Source organism: Mesocricetus auratus, unplaced genomic scaffold (genome assembly GCF_017639785.1).
Source record: "Mesocricetus auratus isolate SY011 unplaced genomic scaffold, BCM_Maur_2.0 Super-Scaffold_100021, whole genome shotgun sequence".
NCBI classification, from domain to species: domain Eukaryota; kingdom Metazoa; phylum Chordata; class Mammalia; order Rodentia; family Cricetidae; genus Mesocricetus; species Mesocricetus auratus.
In genome coordinates this window covers 10,503,946-10,528,504 of record NW_024429202.1, presented here as the reverse complement: position 1 = coordinate 10,528,504, position 24,559 = coordinate 10,503,946, and the positions used below count along the sequence as shown (strand labels likewise).

General features: G+C 43.1%; 1 protein-coding gene across 2 annotated transcripts in view; it reads right to left on the bottom strand.

Annotated features, from left to right (window-relative positions):
* Positions 1-366: 366 nt before the first annotated feature.
* Positions 367-24,559, bottom strand: part of Mep1a (meprin A subunit alpha) — a 33,933-nt gene continuing 9,740 nt past the window's right edge. For both annotated transcript variants that reach the window (XM_040729443.1, XM_005072440.3), the window contains exons 5-14: positions 24,253-24,328; positions 18,831-18,948; positions 17,129-17,304; positions 13,612-13,833; positions 12,795-12,944; positions 9,917-10,132; positions 6,042-6,512; positions 4,540-4,713; positions 3,604-3,904; positions 367-1,187 (exon numbers count right to left, since the gene is read on the bottom strand). In XM_040729443.1, the coding sequence (XP_040585377.1) occupies positions 1,031-1,187; positions 3,604-3,904; positions 4,540-4,713; positions 6,042-6,512; positions 9,917-10,132; positions 12,795-12,944; positions 13,612-13,833; positions 17,129-17,304; positions 18,831-18,948; positions 24,253-24,328 (2,061 nt within the window). In that variant the 3' untranslated portion in view covers positions 367-1,030. The remainder of the gene's footprint in view (positions 1,188-3,603; positions 3,905-4,539; positions 4,714-6,041; positions 6,513-9,916; positions 10,133-12,794; positions 12,945-13,611; positions 13,834-17,128; positions 17,305-18,830; positions 18,949-24,252; positions 24,329-24,559) is intronic.

Here is a 24,559-nt window from a genome sequence, read left to right as displayed (position 1 = left end):
ATACCATAGAAAGTGCGCCGCTCATCACCATCACCACCGTTATACAGGGTCTCATGCAGCCCTGGTTGGAACTTGCGTCTGAGGATGACCTTGAACTCCTGATCTTCCTGCTTCCACCTCCTGAATGGTGGATCACAGATAGGGGCTGCCAAGTCGTGCGGTTCTGGGGGAGCAACCCTGGGCTTCCGGATTGCTAGACAAACATTCTACAAGCTCAGATACAAATCCAGTCTCAAAATACACTTTATAATTTTAACCTCTCAAAAAGAAATTTTGGGCATCTACACACACACACATACACACACCATGCACACACACACACACACACCATGCACACACTCACAATGGAGACATAGAGCACGCATATTCCATCTTTATCGGATTTATTAAGTCTTTCCATTAAAACCAGAGCAAAAAGAAAGCACATGCCATGGAAACTCAGCCTACCAGAGGCATCTTTGAAATCATTTCATGGGATACTAAATGAGCAATAAGACCACTGTCTGGTAAAAACTGTTTGGTTTTAAAATAGCTGCACATAGATTTAATCGTACGTTGTATGCTCTGAAATAGAAATAAAAGACTATTACACCACAGTTATTCACTGGCTTGTTGCTGCATTCATTTAATACTTATGGAGCACCCACAACACACCTGCCAAGTGTGCTTCTAGCAATGGGGCCAACGTGGTGGCTGATGATAACGGGTCCCTACCTGACTGGAGCTTGCGATCCAAAGGAAGAGGGTCCAGCGTGATGCAAGGGGAGAGGGTCAAGTAAGCAAAGGTTTATAATTAAATGTGATGGCTGCTGGCTCAGGACATAAGGATTCACCAGGAATTCACAGAAGGCTAACAAGAGCTCTGTGGGGATGGAAGTGGTAAGAGCCACATACTAGGCTGGCAGCTTTGGTTTTGGGAACCCTTTCAAGCACGCTTGATAAAAATTATCCCAAAGTACGCTGAGCACAGGAAGGAAGCCGGGATGGGCGAGGCCCTTCTGCAGTCTGGTGGACATCCACAGGGACCTGCTCACTGCATCAGCTTCTGGTAAGTGTTGCTAAATGTGACAAAGGTCAAGAAGATCAGGCCGGTGATGCCGCCAATGATCAGGCCCAGCACGCTGCCATGTACTTGCATGGCCTGACAGCGCTCTCCCGTGTAGAAAAAGGCATGCCCGGAGACGCACCTGTGGAGCAGGACACAGAGAGTGGAAACTACCTGGACCTCAGGCGCTCACCAGCAACAGGACCCACGAATAACAGCAATAGCAGTAGCAAACAGTCGAAGACCACTGCCAGCCCAACCACAGGCTTCATACACATCTGTTCATTTAACCACAGGCCGGGCTTGTAACCCAGCCATTCTCCATGTCATTACTTGAGATGTGGAAGGACAAATAACTCTCAGAGTCACGTGCTTGGTGTTTCCCACCTGAAGCTGAAAAACAGGTCCTGTACCAGTTAAGGTTGTTAACCCAAAGTAGGGACATAGTAGGTAAACATGGGGACTGTTTGCTTTTTAAAATGTCACTTAGCATCACAATCGTTAGGGGAAGGGTTCCACAGCTTCCAAAATGACAAACCCCGCCTTTGTTCCAAGAATCTCAGTGGCAGCTCAGTGGAGTAGGCTGGGGTGTCCTTTTCTTATCCCTGGAATTGAGTGTTGAGACAAGGTAGCATTGTGACACCTCAGAGTAGCCTGGCATTTACTGCATAGCTCCTGCTGGCCTCAAACCCATGATCTTCCTGCACTGGCCTCTCAAGCAGCAGGAATTACGAAAATAAGCCACAACACCAGGCTTTTTTTTTTTTTTTTTTTTTTTGGCTTCATCTCTAGCTTGGGAATTTGCTTCTTAAAAATTAACAATAGCAATCAGGCATATCTTTCTTCTGACCCAATGCCACTAGCTTGAGTTACGTTTAGCAAGCTTATCCCCCAAACCCCCAGATATAGGGCCGTGGGAAGGAATAATTTGATGCCTGCATGCCAGCTGCTGGGGCAAGCAAGGCTAGTCGGCATACCTGCGGGGATGCGGCATCTGAGGACAGGCAGAGGGGCAGGCCTAGTCTTTGATCTGTTGTTGGTGCCCTATCTGGAATGAGCCAGCACTTTCTGATGTGTCCCCAGGAGCACTGAACATAACAAGAGCAAAGTGCTCTTGGCCCCTGGTATCTAAAGCATAGGCTCAATCTAATCATGAAAAAAGATCTAGAGTCAAAACAATTAAGGAAAATGTTACAGAGTAATGGAGTCACTCTTCAAAGTTGTCAAAGGGATGAAAGACAAGGATTGTTCCAAGTTGAAGGAAACTAAGGAGACATGGGACGGAATGCATTGTGGGGTCCTGGAATAAAAAGGGGCCTTCAGGGAAACCTGTTGCAATCTGGATGAAGTCTGTTGTCTGCTCCATGGAGTTGTGCTATTGTTCATGTTTTGCCTTTGCTAGTTGAAACATGATTGTGTGAGATGCTAATATGACAGGAAAACAATTTAAGAACACAGGGAAATCTACAGTGTTTATGCAGTGTATCCACAAGCCTGAAATTATTTCCAAGTAAAAGCTCAGAAGAAAAACAGCGGAAACAAGCCCGTTGGGGATAGCATGCAGCATGTTGCATGTCCCCTGCATCTGCTTGCATCCTGCCAACTGCAGGAGATGTTTCTCTCCCTACACACACTTGTTTATGGCATATTCTTTGGTTTTTGTGCAAACATTAGAAACACGACTATCTTACACAGCAAACTGCACAGACAGGCATTCGGATATGCAAGTCCCAGCTCCAGCGTTGTTTATCTGGATAATTTGGGACAAATTACCCTTTGTGCATTCATCTCCCTGATACACTAGATGAAGGTAAGAAGAACTATGTCTCCAGGGCAGAAAAGAGAATTCAGATCATGTCGTATATTACTGAGGAGGACAAAATGATATCCAGAAAGCAGAAATATGATGATAAGCACATGTTCCCATTCTGGTTACTGGAAGCATAATAATAGAACAGAATTGATGAATTCTAAAACTACCAATCTGCTATTCATGAAGATTTAAGTTTGACCTTCAATCTCTATAGCAGGTCAAAGAGAAGAAAGTCTTTAGGCTAAAGCCCGTAGGTCATTTGTGAGCCGTAGTGTGATCAATAGTCCTCAAGGCAAACATTATACATTGTATAATGTAGTCACTGTCACATCCTTTTATGTAGTGTGTGTGTGTGTGTGTGTGTGTGTGTGTGTGGTGCGTTCAAATGCATGTTGCCAGAGATAGACACTGGTTACCTTCTTCCATCACTCTTCACCTTCTTTTATGAGACAGGGTCTCTCACAGAACTGGAAGATGGATGATTTAGCAAGGCTGTCAGGCCAGTGAACTCCATGGATTCTCCCATCCCCACTTTTCCAGCACTGGGGTTACAGAAGTGTGCCATTGTGCTCTCTGATTTCTGGGAGGACACTAGGGACCCAAACTCAAGTCCTCTGGTTGTGCATCAAGCAGGTTACCAACTGACAGACCTCCTCAGCCCCATCATTGTGAGTTTCTGAACAGCAAATTTGACTCAGATACGCTACCCCATTCACCTCATGCCACCCTTGGCCTTGGAGCCTACCTGCAGCTGGCCATGCCCTTCACGTTCACACAGACGCCATCATTCTGGCATGGGTTTGGGTCACAGGGGTCTCTGAAGTACTGTGGCCAGTTGTGATCCTCCATGGGGCCAGTATTCTTCACTGACCGCTTCTGTCGGCTGGGTTGTCCCTGGTCCAGGCTGCTTGGCAGGGCTTCCTCCATTACAGCTCTTCCAGAGCTTTTTCCCAAGACAGGAGGCTCCTGAGCTTGAAGAAGGAGACCTCGGGAGTTCACACTTTGGATTGGAACTGGAACTTCAGTCTTGCTCAGGTGGGTGAGATCTTCAGGAAACAGGCCATGGCAGTGAAAGGACCCAAGATCATTAACTGACTGTGATGGGCACCCACTTCTGGAAGTTCCCCGAGACTCATCTATACCGTATACTACATAGAAAAGTGGTTTTTCTCATGATGCCAGCCCTTTTATTGTAACATGATTCTGTCACACATTGACTGACTGAGTTTGCATCACCAAACCAGGGGCACATAGATTGAGGCTGACCTGAAGTCAACATACTTTCATATCTGATAAACTATCATAAAGATAGCACTTCAAAAGGATGAAATTTTGGTTTCTCCCAGGGACAGTTAAAGATTATAGTCTTTAATACAAAGAAATTATGGGCATTTGAAACACTAGAAACACTTGTCCTGGGTTACTAGTCACATCATAGATACATGTATCACTGTATCATATGATATACTCTGCATGACTATGTGTCAAACAACATATTCAAAGCATCATTCAAAAGTACAAATTCTTGACCAATCAAGTAAAATGTGGCTATTGTAACACTGCCTTTTTCTTAAAAAAAGAAAAAAAAAGATTCCCACCTCCCCAACTGACTTTAAATCAATGTAAACCAATAGGCCATGCAGAGCTGAGAATTATTGGCCCAGGAAGTCTAACACAGTACCTTCAAAGTCTATGAAGATGATGAGGGTGTCGTCCTTGAAAAAACGTCTTCTCTTCAGCATCTGGTGGGAGATGGCCTGGCCCCAACCCCAGTCAATGCTTCTATAACAGTCACAGTCCTTATCATAGATTCCTACCTTGGATGGCCTGTCCCAGATGACAGAGTCGTTTATAGCTGCAGAGTGATGAGGGACATACAGTCTCATTAGCCTCCACTCTACACGATGGGCTTTGCTAAAACACAGATGCACACACATTCCACACACAGTCAAGGGTTTTGTTTAATATTGACCCCATGATTATAATCCAGAACTGAGAGGTGAGAAGGCCAGAGAACCACAGCTCTGTTTGCCTCCTACAGAGGGACTTCCTTAATATGAACACAGGGAGATCTGCTGCTCATTCTTTATTGAGGCTCACATCTCTTTTGAAAAACAAAAAAACAAAAACCCCAGCCCATATTTTGTTGATCTAAGTTTATTTCATGGACACACCGATGCCAGTCAGTCTCAGACTTCACACATCAATACTATAGAAAGCCTCATGATGGCTGAGTTTCTGATGGACAACATCTGTCTTCTCAGTTAGACTGAACTTGGTTGGGTAGGGGCCATTTGAGTTCCTGAAACCCGAGTCTCCAGTGCTGGGTCACAGAACGAGCTTTGCATAGATGACTGAGAGAAAACTTAAGATAGAGAAGGGACAATGGCATGAAAAAACTTCAACAGGACTGCAGAGGTGATTCAGTCTGCCATCCAATGGAGAAGCTAAGTCGGACCCCCAGAACTCACATTAAAACAACAGTGGCAACAAAACCCCCAAGCATAGCAGCACATGCTTGTAATCCCAGCACTGGGGCAATGGTAGCAGGCACATCCCTGGGGCTCTCTGCCTAGTCATTCTAGTGTACTTGACTAGTTCCAGACTAATATACCCTGTGTCAAAGCAATGTGGATGGAGGACTGGAGGGCTGGAGAGATGCTCAGCAGTTAGGAGTGAGAATTGTTCTTACAGCGGACCTAAATTCAGTTCCCAGTACCTTCATCAGGCAGCTCACAACCTTTTGTAACTCTATTTCCCGGGGATCTGATGCCTCTAACCTCTGCTAGCATCTGGGCTCGAATGTCTATAAGGCATCTGCACACACATGCTTTACAATAATAATAAGAAGAAATGTTTTGGAAAAGGTGAATGGTGCCTGAAGAATAACACTCAAGACTATCTGTCCTCTGACCTCCACACATACATGGATACATGCCGCAGACACAGACTCTCCTCTCTCTCTCTCTCTCTCTCTCTCTCTCTCTCTCTCTCTCTCTCTCTCTCTCTCTCTCTCTCTCTCTCTCACACACACACACACAAGAAAAACAACCTATAAGTCTGCACTCACATCACTACGCTTCTTCTCTACACAAGGGAAAACTGAGGAATGCTATTGTCTTTTACACGGGTGCTGGCCATCCCAGACTGAGGGGCAATCCATATTTTGCTCAGATTACCTACCTGGAGATGTATGGTAGTTGGAGGTAGTGAACATCATGCTTAAGGACATCCTCTTCCTGACATCAGTGTCCTGGTCCAGCATGGTCATTATGGCCTGTCTGTTTTCCACTGGCCACTCCAGAATCCCATCATTCTCCCCACTGCACAAGTGGAAAGCGAGTCCCAGGTAGCCAGGTTCACTGCTGATCCTACCATTGGGATATAAGGTCACCCCCACCCCGTAGCCTTCAGAACTGTAGAACCTAGGGCTCAGGAGCTTGTCCCCTCTCACTGTGTTTGCAATGACCTGGGAGATATTCCGTATGGTCCAAACCCCTTTGGGGCAGGGGGTTTCTGTCAGAGTGATGTCATCCAGAAAAATACCACCACCTGAGTTATCAGGGTCACCTTTGGTGCCCTGGAAAAGATAGCGAAATTTCTTCTCTTCTGTGAGTGTCACGTGGGCGATTTTCCAGTTGTGGTCGGAATCTCCTGAGGACAAAGGTTTATGACAGTCGATGTCAACAGTTAATGAGCCTGGCACATCAATTCCCTCATTCACTCTCCATGGCGGCTGCTAACATAGGCATCACTGTAGACACATTAAGCAACTTTGCCAAATCACTTGTTTAAAAAGATGCACTGTGGCATTTAGACGTAGCACCTGCAGCAGGGGGCTTCGCTGCAGCGTTTTCACACGCACGTCATTGCGCTTGTTCTTAGCCCCCTCCCCTTCCCCACTTCCCTCCCCAACCCCAGACTTTATTTTACGACTGATAATCGAATCTTGATCGGTTTTGCTTTTCAGTATTTCCAAAGTCGCAGGTTTCCCCCTGAGCCAACTTGCGGTTGCAACAACACTCTGCCCGCTGTTGGTAGCACTAAAATGTCCATGCATTCACCCGAACCACATAAAATAGGTATTTTAGGAGTCAAAAATCAGCTAATGGGTACATTTCATACGGTTCGGCTTGTGACATGTTGCCAAAATCTGTTTGTCTAGATTTTTCCTTGTATATTTGGAAACACCAGTATGGAGGTGACCCAAGAAATCCAGGGTCACCAGAAGCCAGTGACGACTCACAATCTAAGAGCAGACAGGACCCACTTGCTCTTTTGCCAAGGCTGAGCTACAAGTTGGAAGTTTGAATAGAGCTGAGGTAAGAGAATGAGGGACCACTCTAGGATATTGGACCCTGATTTGAAAAGCCAGAGTACAAAGCCCAAAGTCAGCTGGAAATGAAGTCAAGAGGAGACCCTGGGGATGTCCTATTTCCTCTACTGCATCTTCTAGCCAGAGCTAATGAAGAACATCCCTCTTGGTTCTCATGTCTTTCTGGGTGGAACTGGTTGCATGCCCAAACACACTGAGAAGGCAGAGAATGTACGTGGACCACATCAGTGACATGAGAATCTGTGTAGCTGTCATCTCTTTCATGAGGACACATGAACAGGAAATATACTGGGTGACCGAAAGCCTAAAATGGGGACAAAAAATATAGATGTGAACTAAGTGGGACTCAGACAAGAGAATGAAAGCTCACTTCTTGCTACTGAGCAACTGCTTTGATTTTAGTTTTGTTTTAAATACAGGTTGTGATAATGAGGCTGAAAATGTGGGGCAGGGTAGTGGTAGACTAGAGACTGTGCCGTGTGATCAGGGACTTTTAAAATTAAATTCCTAAGCTTTATCTAAGTGAGAGGCTTCCCTGAATTAGTTGGGTAATGGTGATGTCTTGACTGTTTGAGACAAGCTTCACCTGTGGTAGTTCAGATTGGCCTCCTCACTATAAACATAAGCTCCTTCTGTCTCTGTCTCTGTCTCTGTCTCTGTCTCTCTCTCTCTCTGTGTGTGTGTGTGTGTACTCATTTTCACATTTATGTGTAAACATTTTGTAACTAACTCACATTTGTATGTAAACATTTTTTAACTAAGCTTATATAGAAGTCTTACAAACCCATGTCTTGCACATTGATAAGCATATTGATAGACACATTTTTATATAAGCATCTGAGTTAAAATAGACATTTCACCAAAGTTATAAGCCACTCCAAAATGGATCATAACTAGCTTGTGCTGAATACCCCATAAATGCCAACTCATAGTCAGTTCAACTCACCTTTCAGAAAATTCTCATGGACAGGCCAAGCTTAGAGCAGACTGATTTCAAAATCCATTTATACATCATTTCTAGGGACTTTACAAGATGCCCTGTGGGAAGTCTAAATTCCACTTGGGATGGTTTCACTCTTCCAGGGTAACATTTTCAGAGTGAGCTGGACATAGTTAAAAACCAGTCCATTATATTCACAACACACTTTCATTTTAGATATTCTTTACTTTTAAAGGGAATCTTTAAAATGCTATATAGGTCTGGCTAATCTCACTGTACAATGCTTTTTATGTGCTAGTTCTTTACCATAAAGTTTTGATTACTAAAGAAAAAAGGCATCTTGGTGACATATTTCCATTTCCACCATATTAGCTTTGATTAATTACAGCCAGGCCACAGCAAACCATGACCCTCCCCTGCCACAAAAAAAAAAAAGGAAAAAAAGTTATGACTGCAGAGTTCTCAGCCAGCCAATAATGGAGTGGGTAGAGGTGTTCCCAAAGATGTCTCAAGAAATTTTCTCCCTTAAAGAGTAGCAGTCTGAGTCGGCGTTGGTGGCGCACGCCTTTAATCCCAGCACTCTGGAGGCAGAGGCAGGCGGATCTCTGAGAGTTCGAGGCCAGCCTGGTCTACAGGCAATACAGAGAAACCCTATCTTGAAAAAAAAAAAGACTAGCAGTCTGTTTAATATAAGGCAAACAATATCCACTACCCACTTTCATTTTGAGGACTTCTTTGTTGAATGGGAAAAGGGAAAGCTCGTCTCGCTTACTTGTTCTGACTCACTGACGCAACAACAACAAGCCCAGAAATATTTAGTTTTAAAGAACTATGTCTGATGACCTTCACATCCTACTGCCTAGCTTAGCAGCTAAAGGTTTCTGCTTAACTCCCAGAAACGCAGAGAACAACACTTAGCATGTAAATGGCCCCAGTGGAGTCAATACATTAAATGGCTTAGGTTCCTGTCATTATTTTAAATGCTGAAGTAACTGGAACCTACTTGTGAAGTTTTATGAAGGAGACCCCAAAGTACTTCAGTGTTTTAAATAATGATGTTGTTGGCTTTACTGAAACAGAATCAAGAACAGTTATGGCCAATTGTTTAGCATCTCTTTGCTTTTGCATCTCTGCCTCTGAATCACATGCTTTTTTTGGATGTGTGTATTCATTAGACCTCTTCTAGAAGTAGCCTGGAGTCTCACCTAAGTTCTTAATTTCCAAGTGCTTAAGGCATTCTGGAAAAACATGCCAGAGATTATAATAGACTTTCAGAAGAGTGATGGGGATGTCCTTCTGTATATATGTTTCTCTTATTGGTTGATGAATAAAACACTGATTCACTGCCAGTGAGATGAGGAGAATTCTTGGGAGAGGGCAGAGAGAGGCTTTCAGGGAGAGACACCATGTGGAGACTGGGAAGATAGGATACACCAGGCGTACTCTGGAAAGCTAAGGCCATGTAGAAATACATGGATTAGTAGTTATTTATTAATAATTAAGAGAGAATTAGCCAGTAAGAAGCCCTAGCCATCGGCCAACAGTTTATAGATGAATGTAAGTCTTTGCTTGTTTATTTGGGGCTAATTGGCTGCGGGACCAGGCTGGAAAGAAACTGCAGCTACAGAAGAGGATGAGGGAGATGGAGGAAGGGGAGAAGGAAGTAGGGGAAGGATGGAAGGAAAGGGCAAGAGAAGGGTGGAAAGGATGCCAGCAGAGAGAAGCAGAAGGAAAAGCCACAGCCCCCGGTTTCCACAAGCCTCCTGTGATGGCTCTCCATACCTTGGAAGGTCTGTATCCTCGCCAGCTTGCGCACGGTGCCTGCACCATCATCCCTCCTCACCCAGACAATGAGTCTGTCTGCGGGGCTTCCTGTCATCTTATAAAAAAACTGCAGGCACTGTTGCTTCCTCTTGGGGTAAAGGATCCGAGACTCCAGAAGGGCTACCTCTCCTGTCACCCCCGAGCTGGTATTGAAGTGCATGAAGTAGCCGGCACCTGTAGAGAGAGCAGTCAACATCCCATCTCTGACTTCCATGAGTTCCGTGACACAGCGCCATCTACCCAGACTGAGTGAATTAGGAAACAATAGCTGGTATCTAGGCCCCAAAGCTAGAACTTCTCTAAGGAATGGAAATGGGAGCATCCTTTCTCAATGGGCATAGTTACTGGCTACCTAACACCTACACATCTCTCTATTTTATTTATATTTATTCACTTTTGGAGAGGTTCTCTACATAGCCCAGGCTGGTTTTGAACACATGATCTTCCTGTCTTTAGCCTCTAGATTACTTAGATTACAAAGGATCCCAACTTGCACATTTCCTTTACTTTCCACTTTTTTCCAGGTTTGTAAAATACAAATTTCTGCCTTACATGGGCTTCAATCAAAATTTGTGAGATGAATTCTATTTTTCTTGCCTACTTCCTAGTTTAAATTAGAAATTCATTACAAACAAAAGAGTTGGTCTCCTCAAAGTTGTAAGAAACAATTCAAGTTTATGGTTTGGGTTTCAGATGTCTATAGCAGCATGAGTTGAAACTGCTGTTTCTAACCACACAGATCAGGTCTATTATCAGTGGTAAAGAATCATCTCTACTGTTCCATGGAGTGGTTCATTTAAGACATACTAGGGGCTAACTGAGAGTTTCCCCTGCATATAAAGAAAAACTTTGGAGTAACATTGAAGAAGAAAGTTAAGCCCACTTTAGTTTTAGAGGTGAGAAATGAAAATCAAATAACTCAGGTATAAGGCCCAGGAGGTCTGAATCCACACTCCAGCTTGCCTGAATGAACATGGTCCCCTATTGGTGAGTTTCAAATGGGAGGTGGGTTCTGTCCCTGGGGACCCTGCAGGCTCTTGAAGTCCACATGAGCTTCAACAGCCCTCTCTAGCACTAGTTCCTTTGAATGCAGGACTCAGGATAGGTGGTCTGGTTAGAACACTAGAGCTTCCCCCATATATTCCTTCTGGGGTATGGTTCTTTCCTACTGGGGACCTAGAACATTCTGCTGGAAGGCTCTTCTTCTGCAGTCATCTCTTTGTCTCTCTGAAAGTTGAATGTTAGCCTAGTAATGAACCCACAGGGGGGGCAAATCACAGGTTACAGTGACAATTGGTAACCTCAGGATCGATCACCCTTTGGATGCTGTGTGACAAGGCTTTCATCCTCGGCCAGGGTCAGAAGAAGAATACAACAATTTATGACCTCTGACATTCTTCTTGGTGGCCTGGCATTTAGCTGAATCCTCTAGAAGGAAATCTAATCAACTCTCAGGCTGACATGGGTTAAGAGAATGTATAATAGTCTAGCCTATAACCCCACTTGCTTTCCAAGAGGCTTGACGTGACTTCCATGACAGGCACATGATAAACAGTCATTAAAACAAAAAACTTAAAAGGGCTAGAGATGTAGCTCAGTTGAAACCACAGTTCAATCCTCAGTACCAAATATATCGTTTGTGATGGTGCACTCCGTTATCCCAGCTCTGGGGAAGTGGAGCAGGAAGATCAGATGTTCAAGGTCACTGTCCCCTGAGTAGCAAGTGTGCGCTTAGCCTGGGCCACAGGAGACTCTGTCTCATAAATAAAAAATAGACAAACAAATAAACGAGTAGAATTTTAAAAGTTCCACCAGAGAAAGGGAAGTTGAAAATACTGGAAAGTAAGAGAAGGAAGCTACAGGTAGTCTCCAGCTAGAGGCTTTGTAAGCCCCCTCTTCCTCCATCTCTCTGGGAAGCTTTAGTATTTTGGGGTCTTACCAGCCTTCTAAATGCCAAGATGTCTTAAGAAAAACAGCACACAATAACAATTTCCTATCAATCCCGACAGTCAGTGGGGGAGCTGCATTTCAAACTGAAATCTGTCTGCCATTATGGATTGTCAGTAAGCAAAGCAAATACATGAGTTAGTTGGCCTTCTGCTGCCAATACTCCGAGTATCACACATATCCCTAAGGATTCAAGGTGAGGCCAGTACAAACTGAGGAGTACCGTTAAGCGTAATAATGTAGATAGTTCCCACAAAAGGTTAAAGTATCTCGTATAGGCATTTTAATATTGATTCCTTATATACTAGTATCTTTGAATCAAAATGAATTTCACCTGCCTCCTTTTAGCCCTTTATGAGACTACTGCGAGCTGTACATGCTACCTGAGGCTAGCATGGCTATTTCCATTGGCGGGTACTGGCCTGGAAACACTACTCTCCATTATAAAGTCCTGCTATTAACCAAGTGTTCCCTTAACAGTTTCCATGTGGTAAACATACACCCTTGTTTTTTGTTTTTATTTAAAAATATTTTGAAATATGTTCCTTGGCAATTTCACACATGTATACAATGCATTTTGATGATATGCATCCTCCGCCGTCCTATACCTACTCCTGGGAAACTTCTTCCCAACACATTCTCCTCCTATCTTCAGGTCATTCATTTTGTGTCACCTGCTGAGTCTAACTAAGGTTGCCTGCATGCAGGGCTGGGGACTAACTACAAATGCTCTCTTGCATCTGCACAGCCTGGATACTTTCTATGAAGTTAATGATTAAGATATGAGCCACATCCTTTGTCCTCGTTCAGATTTTCAGGTTTGATAATTACCACAATAACCTAAAGGCAAAATGCACCTCCTCAGGGTGATGACTTTACTATCACCAACCTTTGCACTGTCCCACCAATGTGTGATCCACTTTTCCAGGCTGACTGCTGTCCTCATGGGCCCAGTCATCATCATCTCTGGTCCCCTGGATCATTCCACAGATGTTTGTCTTCTCAAAGGCACAGTGGTCCAACAGGGTGTGAGTTGAAGCTACATATGAGATGTTTTGACACATGGTTAAAAATGTAAGGTGTCTAATTCCAAATACTTAATGCCTTAAGCTACTCCAACACCATTGTTGAAACAAAACAAAATCACAGAGAGGTCTTTTGTTCCTGAAGTTTTCCCAAATGCTGTTCTTACGGTCACTCGTTCTCTCTTAGAACACAGACACAGAACCATGTAGCTCAGAGAGCCAGGATAAAGATCTGCAAACATTCCTTGCTAGACAGGTCAACATGAACTCAAGACCAAGGACGAGGCAGGCAGCTCAATGGGCTTTGTATTCACTAGGCCCCCGTATCCCTTTTTAGCACAATTGGAAAATGCCTCCATCTCAGAGTTTTAGAGTACCCAAGGAAAGAGTTTTGCAAGGCACAACACATTTTCAAGTCCAATTGCGTATCTTCAACTTTACATAATTATTCGCCTTTTGAAAGGAAGCCATAGGAACTAGACATTAACAACTCCTTCTATTTGCCCAATACTGTTACCTTACAAACCCTGTCACATGACACAAGCATCCTACGAGATGTCTTCTTCTAAAGAGAGAATGCTTAAGGTTATGTAGTCTGGCTGCTATGCAGAGCATTCAAGCAAAGTAATGGAGGCTAAGGGCAAGGCGTTTTGGCCAGCCCTCAGTCACAGAGGTACTCACTGCAATTGTACATTCGATTTAGTCTCTCTAAATCAATGGCACTGAAATCCAGGCGCTGTCCAATGATGTTGTTAAACTCAGGGATCTTGGCAGTGATGGTTGGGATGCTTTCATTCTTGTTAAATGAAAACGGTGCATAGTGCATCAGGGATTCATAATCGTAGGGTGTGTTGAGGTCTGTGATGGTGGTGTCATCGTAGGTGTTGAAGTTGTGTTCATAGCCTGTGGGAAAGAGAACCCTTAAGTGCCACTCAGCCATGCTGTCCTCTCCAAATTTTCTTCTGTGCCTAGATACTCAGATATATCAAAAATAGAAATATTGTATCTTTAGTTAGCATACATTTATATATGTATCTTAAAACTAGAATATATAAAAGAATATATATTGCTAATTATTAGTATTAATCCATAGGTGTCATAATACAGTATTTTGTAAAGCAGTATGTATAAGATTGTTGGAACAACCATAAAATGTCCATGTTCTATTAATATATGTATTTCATATTATATGTTATTATGTATTGCAAGTACTTCATGTAATTGTATGAGAGTGTATACATGTGTGTGGCCTTTAGAAAGAAAGTAAACTAGCAAATACAAGGCAAGAAGGAAAGAAAAGAAAGACAAATTTTGAGTTAAGGAAACTATTCAGGATTATGTTTAAGACATATCTTCCTAATAACCAAGTACGCCCATCACCAGGAAAAAGAAATCCAAGGGTCAAAGGGAAAGGTGAGCATCAGGCAAGAAGGAATCATGTCAATCAAAATATTTTCCTATCAAAGGTAACTTATTGAGTTGGATTAGTAGGAAGAAGATAAGATATGTGGCAACATGAAGAGTTGAACTATATAGCCGAATCACTGTCCTGTAATTGGCCGGTCACCAATAATTTTCTGTTTCCTACCCAGATAAGAAGGGTTGCAAGGTTTTTAATTTCCTTCTTGGAGAAAGGAAAATTATACAAGCACAATGCATTTGGCCATGTTTTTTCCATTATAAAAACAACTACATGTCTCTTTGGGCTACAGCTTGCCAACTTCTGCTAGACCTCAGAAGTTGAATGTTTTCCTTAGTGGAAAAGAAGAAATAATCCTGATTGAGAGAATGGGGGCAGAAACTGCACCATAGTCACCACGGTGGCCTCAGGTTAAACTCAAGGCTACTTGGGCTGCAGATGAGATACAATAAAAGATGCCAATGACTCTGGAACTCATACTGTCTTTGTTGCTCATTGGATTTGCTGTCTCCTTGGAGAATAGTAATCCAGTGATTGCAGGTAATTTAGATATATGGGATTTATATGATGGAAATAGAGGTGGGAGATAGATATGAGCTGAGACACCCTGGCTCAGCCAGCACTGAGCACAGATGTTAAACCTGGCAGCAAGCACTCACTCTAATCAATGGGTACTGTTTGCCTTAAGACTGTCTTTAAAAGTCACTGCGTATTATTTTCCTCAAGACTTAGAAATGGGAATGTTTTTTTTTCCTTATTTTTAATGAAATTTTCAGCAAAGCCAACTATGTGAATAGGAAGGTAAGAAGTTAAGACCTGCAGATAAATATAGGTGGAGTCTAAGAGAATGCCAAGGCTCATAGTTATGTAGTGCTTTTTCCCGTAAGTCCATTCCCCTTTCCCCTTGCACACCCAGATATAGTACAACCATCTCTGAGAGCCAAGCCCATAAAGTCTAATCTGAAATTTCATCACCGGGGAAATGGATTCCCAAGCTACCTTCAAGGAACCCTCAGCTAAGACAACTGCTTGGCCTCAGTGCTTAGAGGGCAACACGAGTTGGTGCATGCGCGCGTGCGTGCGTGCACGTGTGTGTGTGTGTGTGTGTGTGTGTGTGTGTGTGTGTGTGTTGCATGCTGGTGACATATAGGGCTTTTACAATTATTTCCTGTTACTTCTCCTTTACTCCACATTCATGGAATTATCGGAATATGATGGGCTGGAGGGACGCGAGCTGAAAAACCACAAAGAGGCGGCTGATACATTAAGGAACTCTATCCATCCTCCTGTAAGGATCACTGTCCATTTTTTCCCCAATGAGCTCAGCTAACATGAGTCTTTTCCGGGTTCAAATTTAATTTTAAAGCTTGGCCAGTTCTCATGAGCCCCTAAAAGTCAAATTATTCCATACACACTGTCATGTATGAACCTATGCATGAAACTGAAATATAAATTAAAATTCCTGAGCAAGGAAATTATTCAAAACATGATGTGTATTGAGTGAAGCCATTATTTACTTATGATCTGAAAGAATGCTTTTCTACATCCTGAACTAATTCAAAAGGTGTATGCAAATATATACACATATGCATACACACATACACACTTACATATATATACACACATATATGCATATGCATACTTATATGTATGCATACACATAAAAGCACATATACACATAAAAGCACATATAAAACATGCACACATGTACATACACATATATACATTATATATACACATACACTCATACACACATAAACATACATGTTGTCTTAGTTGGGTTTGTACTGATGTGATAAAACATTATGATAGGGAAAGGGTTCACTTCAGCTTACAGTTACACATCACAATCTATCATTATAGGAAGTCACGCAAGGAACCCAGAGGCAGGAGCTGAAGCAGACCCCTTGGAGGAGGGATGCTTGCTGGCTTGCTTTCCCAGGCTTGCTCAGCCTGATTTCCTATCCAACCAGAACTGCCTGCCCAGGTGTGGCACTGCTCACAATAGGCTCGGTCCTCCCCTCTCAGCTGTCACAATCAAGGAAATGCCCTACACACTTGCCTATAGGCCTCCTGTTGAGGCATTTTCTCAACTAAAATTCTTTCTTCCTAAGTGACCCTAGCTTGTGGAAGCTGGCATAAAAACTAACCACCACTAGGCGGTGGTGGCACACACCTTTAATCCCAGCAGTCAGGAGGCAGAAGCAGGTGGATCTCTTGAGTTTGACACCAGCCTGGTCTGCAAGAGCTAGTTCCAGAACAGGCTCCAAAGCTACACAGGGAAACCCTGTCTGGAAAAACAAAAAACAAAAACAAAACTATCCAGCACACACACACACACACACACACACACACACACACACACACACACACACACACACACACGAACACATATACACGAGCACAGACACCAAACCCTTAGCCTTGTGGAAAACAGACCTATGTCCTCTGAAATCCAGTTCCTTTTACTCATCACAACAAGAAAATAGACTTTTCGTTGAGTTTTAGCAAAATACTGATACGAAGCATATACTCTGTCTTTCAAGTGACCCCCACAGTGAGTCATCCCATCCTCCCTTTAGGGACAAGTTGTGACAATGTCAGCACAGTCCAAGGAGAGATTCTCAAGCCGCTATTTCCTCACAGCCCTTGTTCCCACTGGAGAGGCTGAAGTGCCTGTACACACGGGGTCAGCCTGAGGCTCTCACAGATGTTCTTAGAAAGCCATTGAGACATTAGCAGCATAAATCCAACAGCTAATTCTGGGTTCATACACACCTGAAAGAATTTCATCCCACCAAATGGTCACATAATCATCCCTGTCTGTTCTCGACTGTTCGTGGTAAAATCCCAGGGCATGCAGGATTTCATGCTCAATGATGGCCTTATAGTCACAGCCCATACCAATAGAAAGGTTCTGTCCCACTTGTTGATCGCCGACCATAGACCAGCACCTTTTAAGAGGGAGGGGAAAAAGATATTTTCATAGAGGTGTTATTTCCATGTAATTTCATGTGTTTCAAATGGCTATTTCAGGGCAAAAAGAAGAAAGTTAGGTTTGATTTTTTTTTAGTTGGGGGCTGGGGAGATTGCTTAGTAGAACACTTGTTGTGCAATAATGAGGATCAGAGTTCAAATCCCCAGTGTCCATTTAAAGGCCAGGAGAGGGAGAGAGCCACCTATAATCCTAGAACTTGGAAGGCAGAGACAGGATCCCAAAGCAAACTGGCTAGTCAGAATCTCGAGTGTCTAGGTGCTGGGGCTACAGGTTCACTCAAAACAGTCTTTTCTGTCTGCTTGGAAATGTCCAATACAGTTTGTCAGCCCTAGTCACTTTACTATCCATCAGAGCATCAAAATTCACTCCTCTGTACCAGCCATGACTTTGTACCTAAAGACCAGTTCATCATACATGTAGGAAGCACGGCCCTTCATCCCTAAAGTATACCGTTGCTTGGATCAATTGAAAACAAAAAGCTTAAAGAGGAACTTTCCAAAACTGAAAGTAAAGCACTTCCCTGTGTTGATGGCTCAAGGACAAGAAAAGAAGTTAGTGTGGGATTTCCTCTGCAAGCAAACTCTGTTTTCTTGTGCCAAGTTAGAGTGGTAACCCATCTTAAAGGTCACCCTTCTCTGAAGACAAACTGCCATAACAAGGCATCAAGGAGAGGAAATTGGGTATTCTCCTTCCCCTTCATAAAGCCACAGGGCACTCCAAAGAACAAGATTGCCTTTAGATTAAAATACTGCCATTTAGGGAAAGTTCTGGCTGGTAACGTGAGTTCAGACCGTTCACGGCTCTGGACGTAGTCTGACCACACAGGGACGATTGCCTTCCTCCTGCTGAAGGATCATAGGCAAGGAGAGTCCAAAACTTCCCTCATCACTATAGGCCATATTCCTTCTCACATTGCAAGCCTCCTTTTGGGAATTTGCTCACAGCAGTAAGTCACCAGCCTTGCTTGTGAAGGACCCTCACCAAAAAGAACTCCAAATGTGCCTCAGACACTGATAAACTAGGGAACATGAACAGAGTTCATGGAATCACTCATCCTCTTTTTTCCAAATTCTTTTGTTTTTGGTCTTTTTTCATAAATGTAGTTTCCTTCCTCTGTTAGCATAACCTAGAATTTTCCACAAATGATCTTTTGGCTCTACACTCTGATTTCTGGACCCATATGAAGGACTTTGCTGGTAGATTTCAGTGTTCCAGGGGATTGTAAGTGCCTTGGCAATGATGACATAGTCTTACCTACCTATTATCCCTAAGATTGTTAGCATGTGTGCCTTTGAATGCTAATTCAAATGCGGCTTACACAAGAATGAATACTGAGGCTACAGGAATGGCTCAGAAGCTAAGAGACCAGCAGAAGGTGTGGCTTTGCTTTATTCCTATCATTTCAGCTTTCAAAATGGATGTGTTACAGCTCACAAACTAAAGGATACATTCTTTTCATGTTCTATAATATCCCATACTAACCCAGAAAATTGCTGGAAGATGATGTACGAACTCTCTCCTTCATAGGGCTTGAAATCCACACAGGACCTGAGGCGGAACATCTCAAAGGCATTGAGGATGGCTCCTTTGGCATTCAGATCTGTAAAACATTGGCAGACATTACTGAGAGTCTGTATAACAGACACAGCTTATAGTTTATAGAAAGCTGTACACTGAGGTTCCACGAAAAGTTTTTTCTTTTCTTTTTTCTTCTGGGCAATAATTCAATTCCTTAGAAACTAAATTTGCAGTTAATTGGTGTACACAGTGCTGGTTCATAATTTAGATGATGAACTCAAACGGGACTGCAGGGTACAAAGCTGAACTAAACCACAGAACATCTTCCTTTTTCTCATTTTTTTCTTTCTTTTCTTCAGCGCTTTCCCTGAGGACAGACGCGGCAGAGTAGGAAACAGATATGGGTTTCAAGTCACTCTGGCTTTTGCATGTGTGGGTGCAGTACCCTGGATAGAAGCTACTGAAATAGTGGGCCTACTCCCACCCTAAAATAACATCCTCCCAGGCTGGGGATCAGCTCAGCTGGTAGAGTGTTTGTCTAGCTTGCTTAAGGTCTTGAGTGCATTCTCATCACCATGTAAACAAGGCATGCTGGTTTATGCCTATAATCTCAATACTTAGGGGGAGGAGGCAGAAGGATCAGGAGTTCAAGACCAATGGGCTAAATAAGTCACATTGAAAATTCCTCTTAGATGGAGGAGAGCCCAGTTTAGAGAGGTGGGAATGTTCTTGAAACAAAGAAACAATATGGGGTGTCACCTTGTTCCCTGGTGAGAGCAGTAGGGAGTAGAAAGACCAACCAGACAGACCCATGCAAGTCCAGTCCTACCCATGGCAAGGATGGGAGGAAAAGGAGTGAACCCCCAGAGAACTGAGATTACATTTCTCCTCATTTGCATTCTTTTTTCCTACCATCAACTCACTGGGGATAGAGAGCTTAATTAAAAATTAATCCAAGTCGTAGAACATGAAATCCTTGGGTTTGCACATTTCATTTTATGCATTAACTAAAAAAAAAATATATAGTCCTTGGAATTTTGCCAAATGATAACATCATGGTTCTCATTTCTTAAAGTACCAGGTTGGAGAGTCACAAGGTAATAGCAATATCATTAAGGAAATAGTTCTTAACTGTTCACATGTATTACCTTAGCCCTTGTGAGAATTGATTTCAGTTCAAGGCCAACCTCAACTACAGAGCAAGATTTTGTCAGAGAGAGATAGGGGAGGGGAGGTGAGAGAGGAAGGGAGGAAGGAAGGGAGGGAAGGAGGGAGGGAGGGAGGGAGAGAGAGAGGGAGAGAGTCCTTAGTGTCCTTGTTGAAAACAGTTGACTGTAAAATTCATGGGATTATTTTTGGACACTGTATTATTTCCATTGCATTAAAACATGCATTGGAGAAAGGAGAGTTTCTCAATAAATGATGCTGGACAACCTGGATAGCCACATTGCTGCCAGACGACAGCATAGGGTAATCAGTTCAACACATCTGGGTAGACATGGTAGATTTTGGCTATGAACCCCAGAGCAAGATCCTCAAAAGCAAAAACTATATGTGATGTCTTAACAAACTAAGAAACTTCCACATGACCAAGGAATCAAGTCAACAGAGTGAAGAATCAACCTAAAAACTGTAAAACTATTTATCTGACACAGAACAAATATCTAGAATATATCTTTAAAAAAACAGTAATGTTGGACTGAAAGCATTTAGCACTGTGATATATTACAAGTCTAGGAGGGCCAGGAAGTGGGGTGTGGGGTTTGAATGAGAATGGTTCCCATAGGCGCATGTGTTTGAATGCTTATTTCGCCGTTGACGGTACTATTTGGGAAGGTATAAGTTCCTATTTACTGCTCCTCTATCAAGCCTGCCTGCCTGCTGCACACAGGTTAGGAGTATGGATATGCTAACTACATTGATCTGACCATCACACACACATCACATCCTACTTTGCTTTTTCTCTTAGCATTAAGCTGACTGGGGAATTTCTGGTGGCTAATATGAAAGCCAATCTATTTCCCCCTCTCTAGCATTAAACAAGTTATAAAAAGAGAACTAGAAACTCTGTCATGGTTTTAGAAAACTATGCCAGCATCACGGAGAAAGGAAAAAGGAAATACAGCCACTGTGCAGGGCTCTCACTGGAAGAGCCACACCGATTTCCATGAGTGTGTACCCACAGCCTTTGCATGAGCTAGCTTCTTCAGTATATAGAGATTTCTATTGCCTCCTTGTAGCCTTCATTCCCAGCAGACAGTCCCGACATGGTAAATTATACACAGCTTTGCCTTCTTTTGTCAGCCACTAGCTCTCCTCAGCCCTGGATGAAATTACATGAGAAGAGCTGACTTCGCAAGCTTGGTGAGACTGTGTATAGCAGGTGTTCAGGTGGGGAATCATTTGCAAAGATTACTGAAGCTGGAAGTTTGAGTTTAACAAAACCCCTCCACAGATAGCTACAAATAGAGAACCTTGAGATTAAAAAAAGAAATGAGTAGATCGGAAAGTAGAGGAAATTTATTTGTGAAAGAAGGAAATATCATGAACTAGGAGAACACTGAGTGATGGTGTTCGGTGGTATTCTCGGTGTGAGAAAGGATGGATGCGAGCATAAGTCTGAATGCAAGCACAAATCCGCTACGTAGGTTCATGGCAAGCACAAATCCGCTATGTAGGTTCTTGGCATCCCTCAAGGAAGACTCTGGGACTGAGGCTGAGCCTAGGTGGATGAAAATTTAAAGAGGAATCAGGAGAAGAAAGTCAAGGGCCATAGTTGAGAGGCGGGGGGCGTGATCACAGTCAACAAATAAGCCGCATCACAAACATCATGAAATGAACAAGCTTTGATTAGAGGGAGAAGTTCCAAGTATCTTGGTGGGAAGCAGCCAGTGGAATGCTGAATGTTGACTAAACTGAGCAACACCTCATCTGCTGCCCACAATTGTAGCGAAAGAATCAGCAGTGAGCTGGTTAGGTTTCGGTCAACCTGATGCAAACCAAAGTCACCCGGGAAGAAGCTATGTCCATGAAGGAACTGCATCTATCAGACTGGCCTATAGGCAAGTCTGTGGGGGAATTTTCTTGATTACTCACTGATGTAAGAAGGCCCAGCCCACTATGGTCAGTGACATCCCTCAGCAGGAGGTCCTTGGTTGTATAAAAAGCAGCCTGAGTAAGCCATGGCAACAAGTCCACCAGCAGCATCCCTCCATGGCCTCTGCTGCAGCTACTGCCTCCAGTTTATGCTCAGAAACCAACTGTGTAGCCCGAGGCTGGTAAGAGGAAATCAGAGCTTTCCAGTCCGCCTTTGATCATGGTATTTTAATCATAGCAACAGAGAAACAAACAACTGCCAGGAGTTTGAGCCCTATGAAGTTGAAGGGGCAGGGGAAATCTTGGGCATTCCACTCCAACCCCAAAGAATCCAAGCAGGCTTAGGACTCATGACTACATCCTAGCACTCTGAGATGTGCATTGGAGTAAGACCAAAACCAAAGCAAAGGCTTCAAAATGCAGGCCCAATTCTTGGCACAGTAATTCAAAAATGACCGGCATTATGAGGAAAAACACAGCACATAGCATCTCTGTATGGGGTGATAGCCACATCACTCCAATAGAGTCAAAACCATCAGCGTGTGACAAAATGGGAAATGTGACCACAAGTGCAGGAGGATTCAAATGTTGACACTAACCAAGAGTTTAAAGTATGATGTATATTTGTTCAAAGATTTAAGGAAAAAAGAGGAAACAGCAGAGACTCTCTCCGCAGAGAAATAAAATTTATGTAGAAGAATGAAAGAAAATTCAATCAGGATTTGTGGCAGTTAATCATTTGTCTGAATCACCACGGAAACAAGGCTCTGGGTGGGTCTATTAAGGCATTTCAAGTAAGTTTAACTGTAGTGAGAAGACCGACTATGAATCTGGGTGGTTTATGAGTGTTCCCAAACAGGCTGTTTTATAGGGTTCTGGGGGTGCAGTCCAGGGCTTCCTGAAGGCTAAGCTTGGTTCTCAGTGCATAGATACAGTGAAGCCTCAGTAAACTGTCAGGTAGAGGCATAGCACTTGGCACATGAGGGGGTAGTGCAGATGAGAGAAAACTGGGAAGGAAAATGGGGATTGGAAAAAATTCCTTCCAAGGTGGTTTCTTAAATCATGCTCTGGAAAACAGGGACACTGAATTCAAAGCATGCTGGAGAAATGTGGGGAAATGACTTAGTTTCCCAACCAACAGCTGAGAACAATGGTGTTCTTTAATCTGTTCACTGGAAAAGGTATTAGAAACAACACCGAAAACAGTGACTGGAGGATATTGAATCACAATCTACATGTGTTAGAGTGGGGAGAGCCCAACTACCCAGCAAATGATGCAACCTTGGCCTGGTTCCCCCTCTCCTGTCTCATCTTCTCTATCAATGAAGAGTAGGTTTTGCAGACAAGGCATCATTGTGGTACTTATTGGAAAAATCACTTGAGGACCAGCCAGTACCTATTATGGTATCTAACAGTCATTTATTTACTGCTAATTAATATTTCTATCAGTGACTAAAACACAAGGTATACAGATCTTTATCTTAAGAGAAAGGAGAAAGTCAAAATTATTCATGTTGAGAGAAAGGGACTTGAACATGGGTAATATTTGCTTTTTCTATTTCTCCAAAACATGCTATGTTCCTCTCACAACAAAAAAACAGAAGGAATCAATATGCTCTAAATAGTATCCTCAATGTATACTCAGCTCAGCCTTTGTATCAATGAAGTACAAAATTTTACCATTACAGAGTCAAATTTTATCTCACAGTTTTGTTCGTTGTGTTGTTCCTGATTTTACTAACATTTTTACATGTGCAGTAACTTCTGACTGTGTGTGTGTGTGTGTGTGTGTGTGAATGTGTGTGTGTGTGTGTGTGTGTGTGTGCATGTTTTGCTGAGGCAGGCACACTTGTATAGGTTGGAGCATGTGGAGGTCAGTGGTCAATTGTGGGTGTTGTTCCTCAAGTGCAGTTCAGTTTATTTTGAGGCAGGGTCTCTCCTCGTGGAGTTCACGGAGGAAGCTGGCCTGGCTAGCTCAGGAGCCCCCAAGGACCTGCTTGCCTCTACCTTCCAAGCACTGAGATTACAAGCATGAATCAGCCCGCCAGAGTTTTTAATTGGATGCGGGAGATTGAACTCAGGTCCTCGTGCTTGCGAAACAAGCACTTTACTGACCATGTCATCTGTCCAAACCTTGACACTCTCGCAGGTTGGATAAAGGAATGTCATGACATTCTTCCTGTGAGATAAAGAATCTTCAGGGCTCTTTATATATTGGTCTGAAGTTGAGGAACAGGAGAAAGGGGAGAGAAAAGTTAACCCATATCTAGGTATGAAGGACTTCCATTACCCAGGTTGTCAGCTAGGATGTACGGAATGGGGAACTTCCATCTTGCTGTTGGGTCTCTCAGGGCATTTCTGGTTCTCTGTGAAAAAACAAGAGAAAGTGTAATGTTGTCCATTTCTATCCATTTTCCTACTGGTTCCATTTTTATTCACAGCGGGATAAAATTTCATTGTATGCATGTGCCACATCTCCCACGTGTGGAAAGATAAACGCTGCATGTTCTCTGCCACAGGCAGGTCCTAGTTTCTAGTTTTTACTATTTATGTGTTGGTATTTAGGTGAAAGTGAGGATGGACAGAGGCCAGGAAAC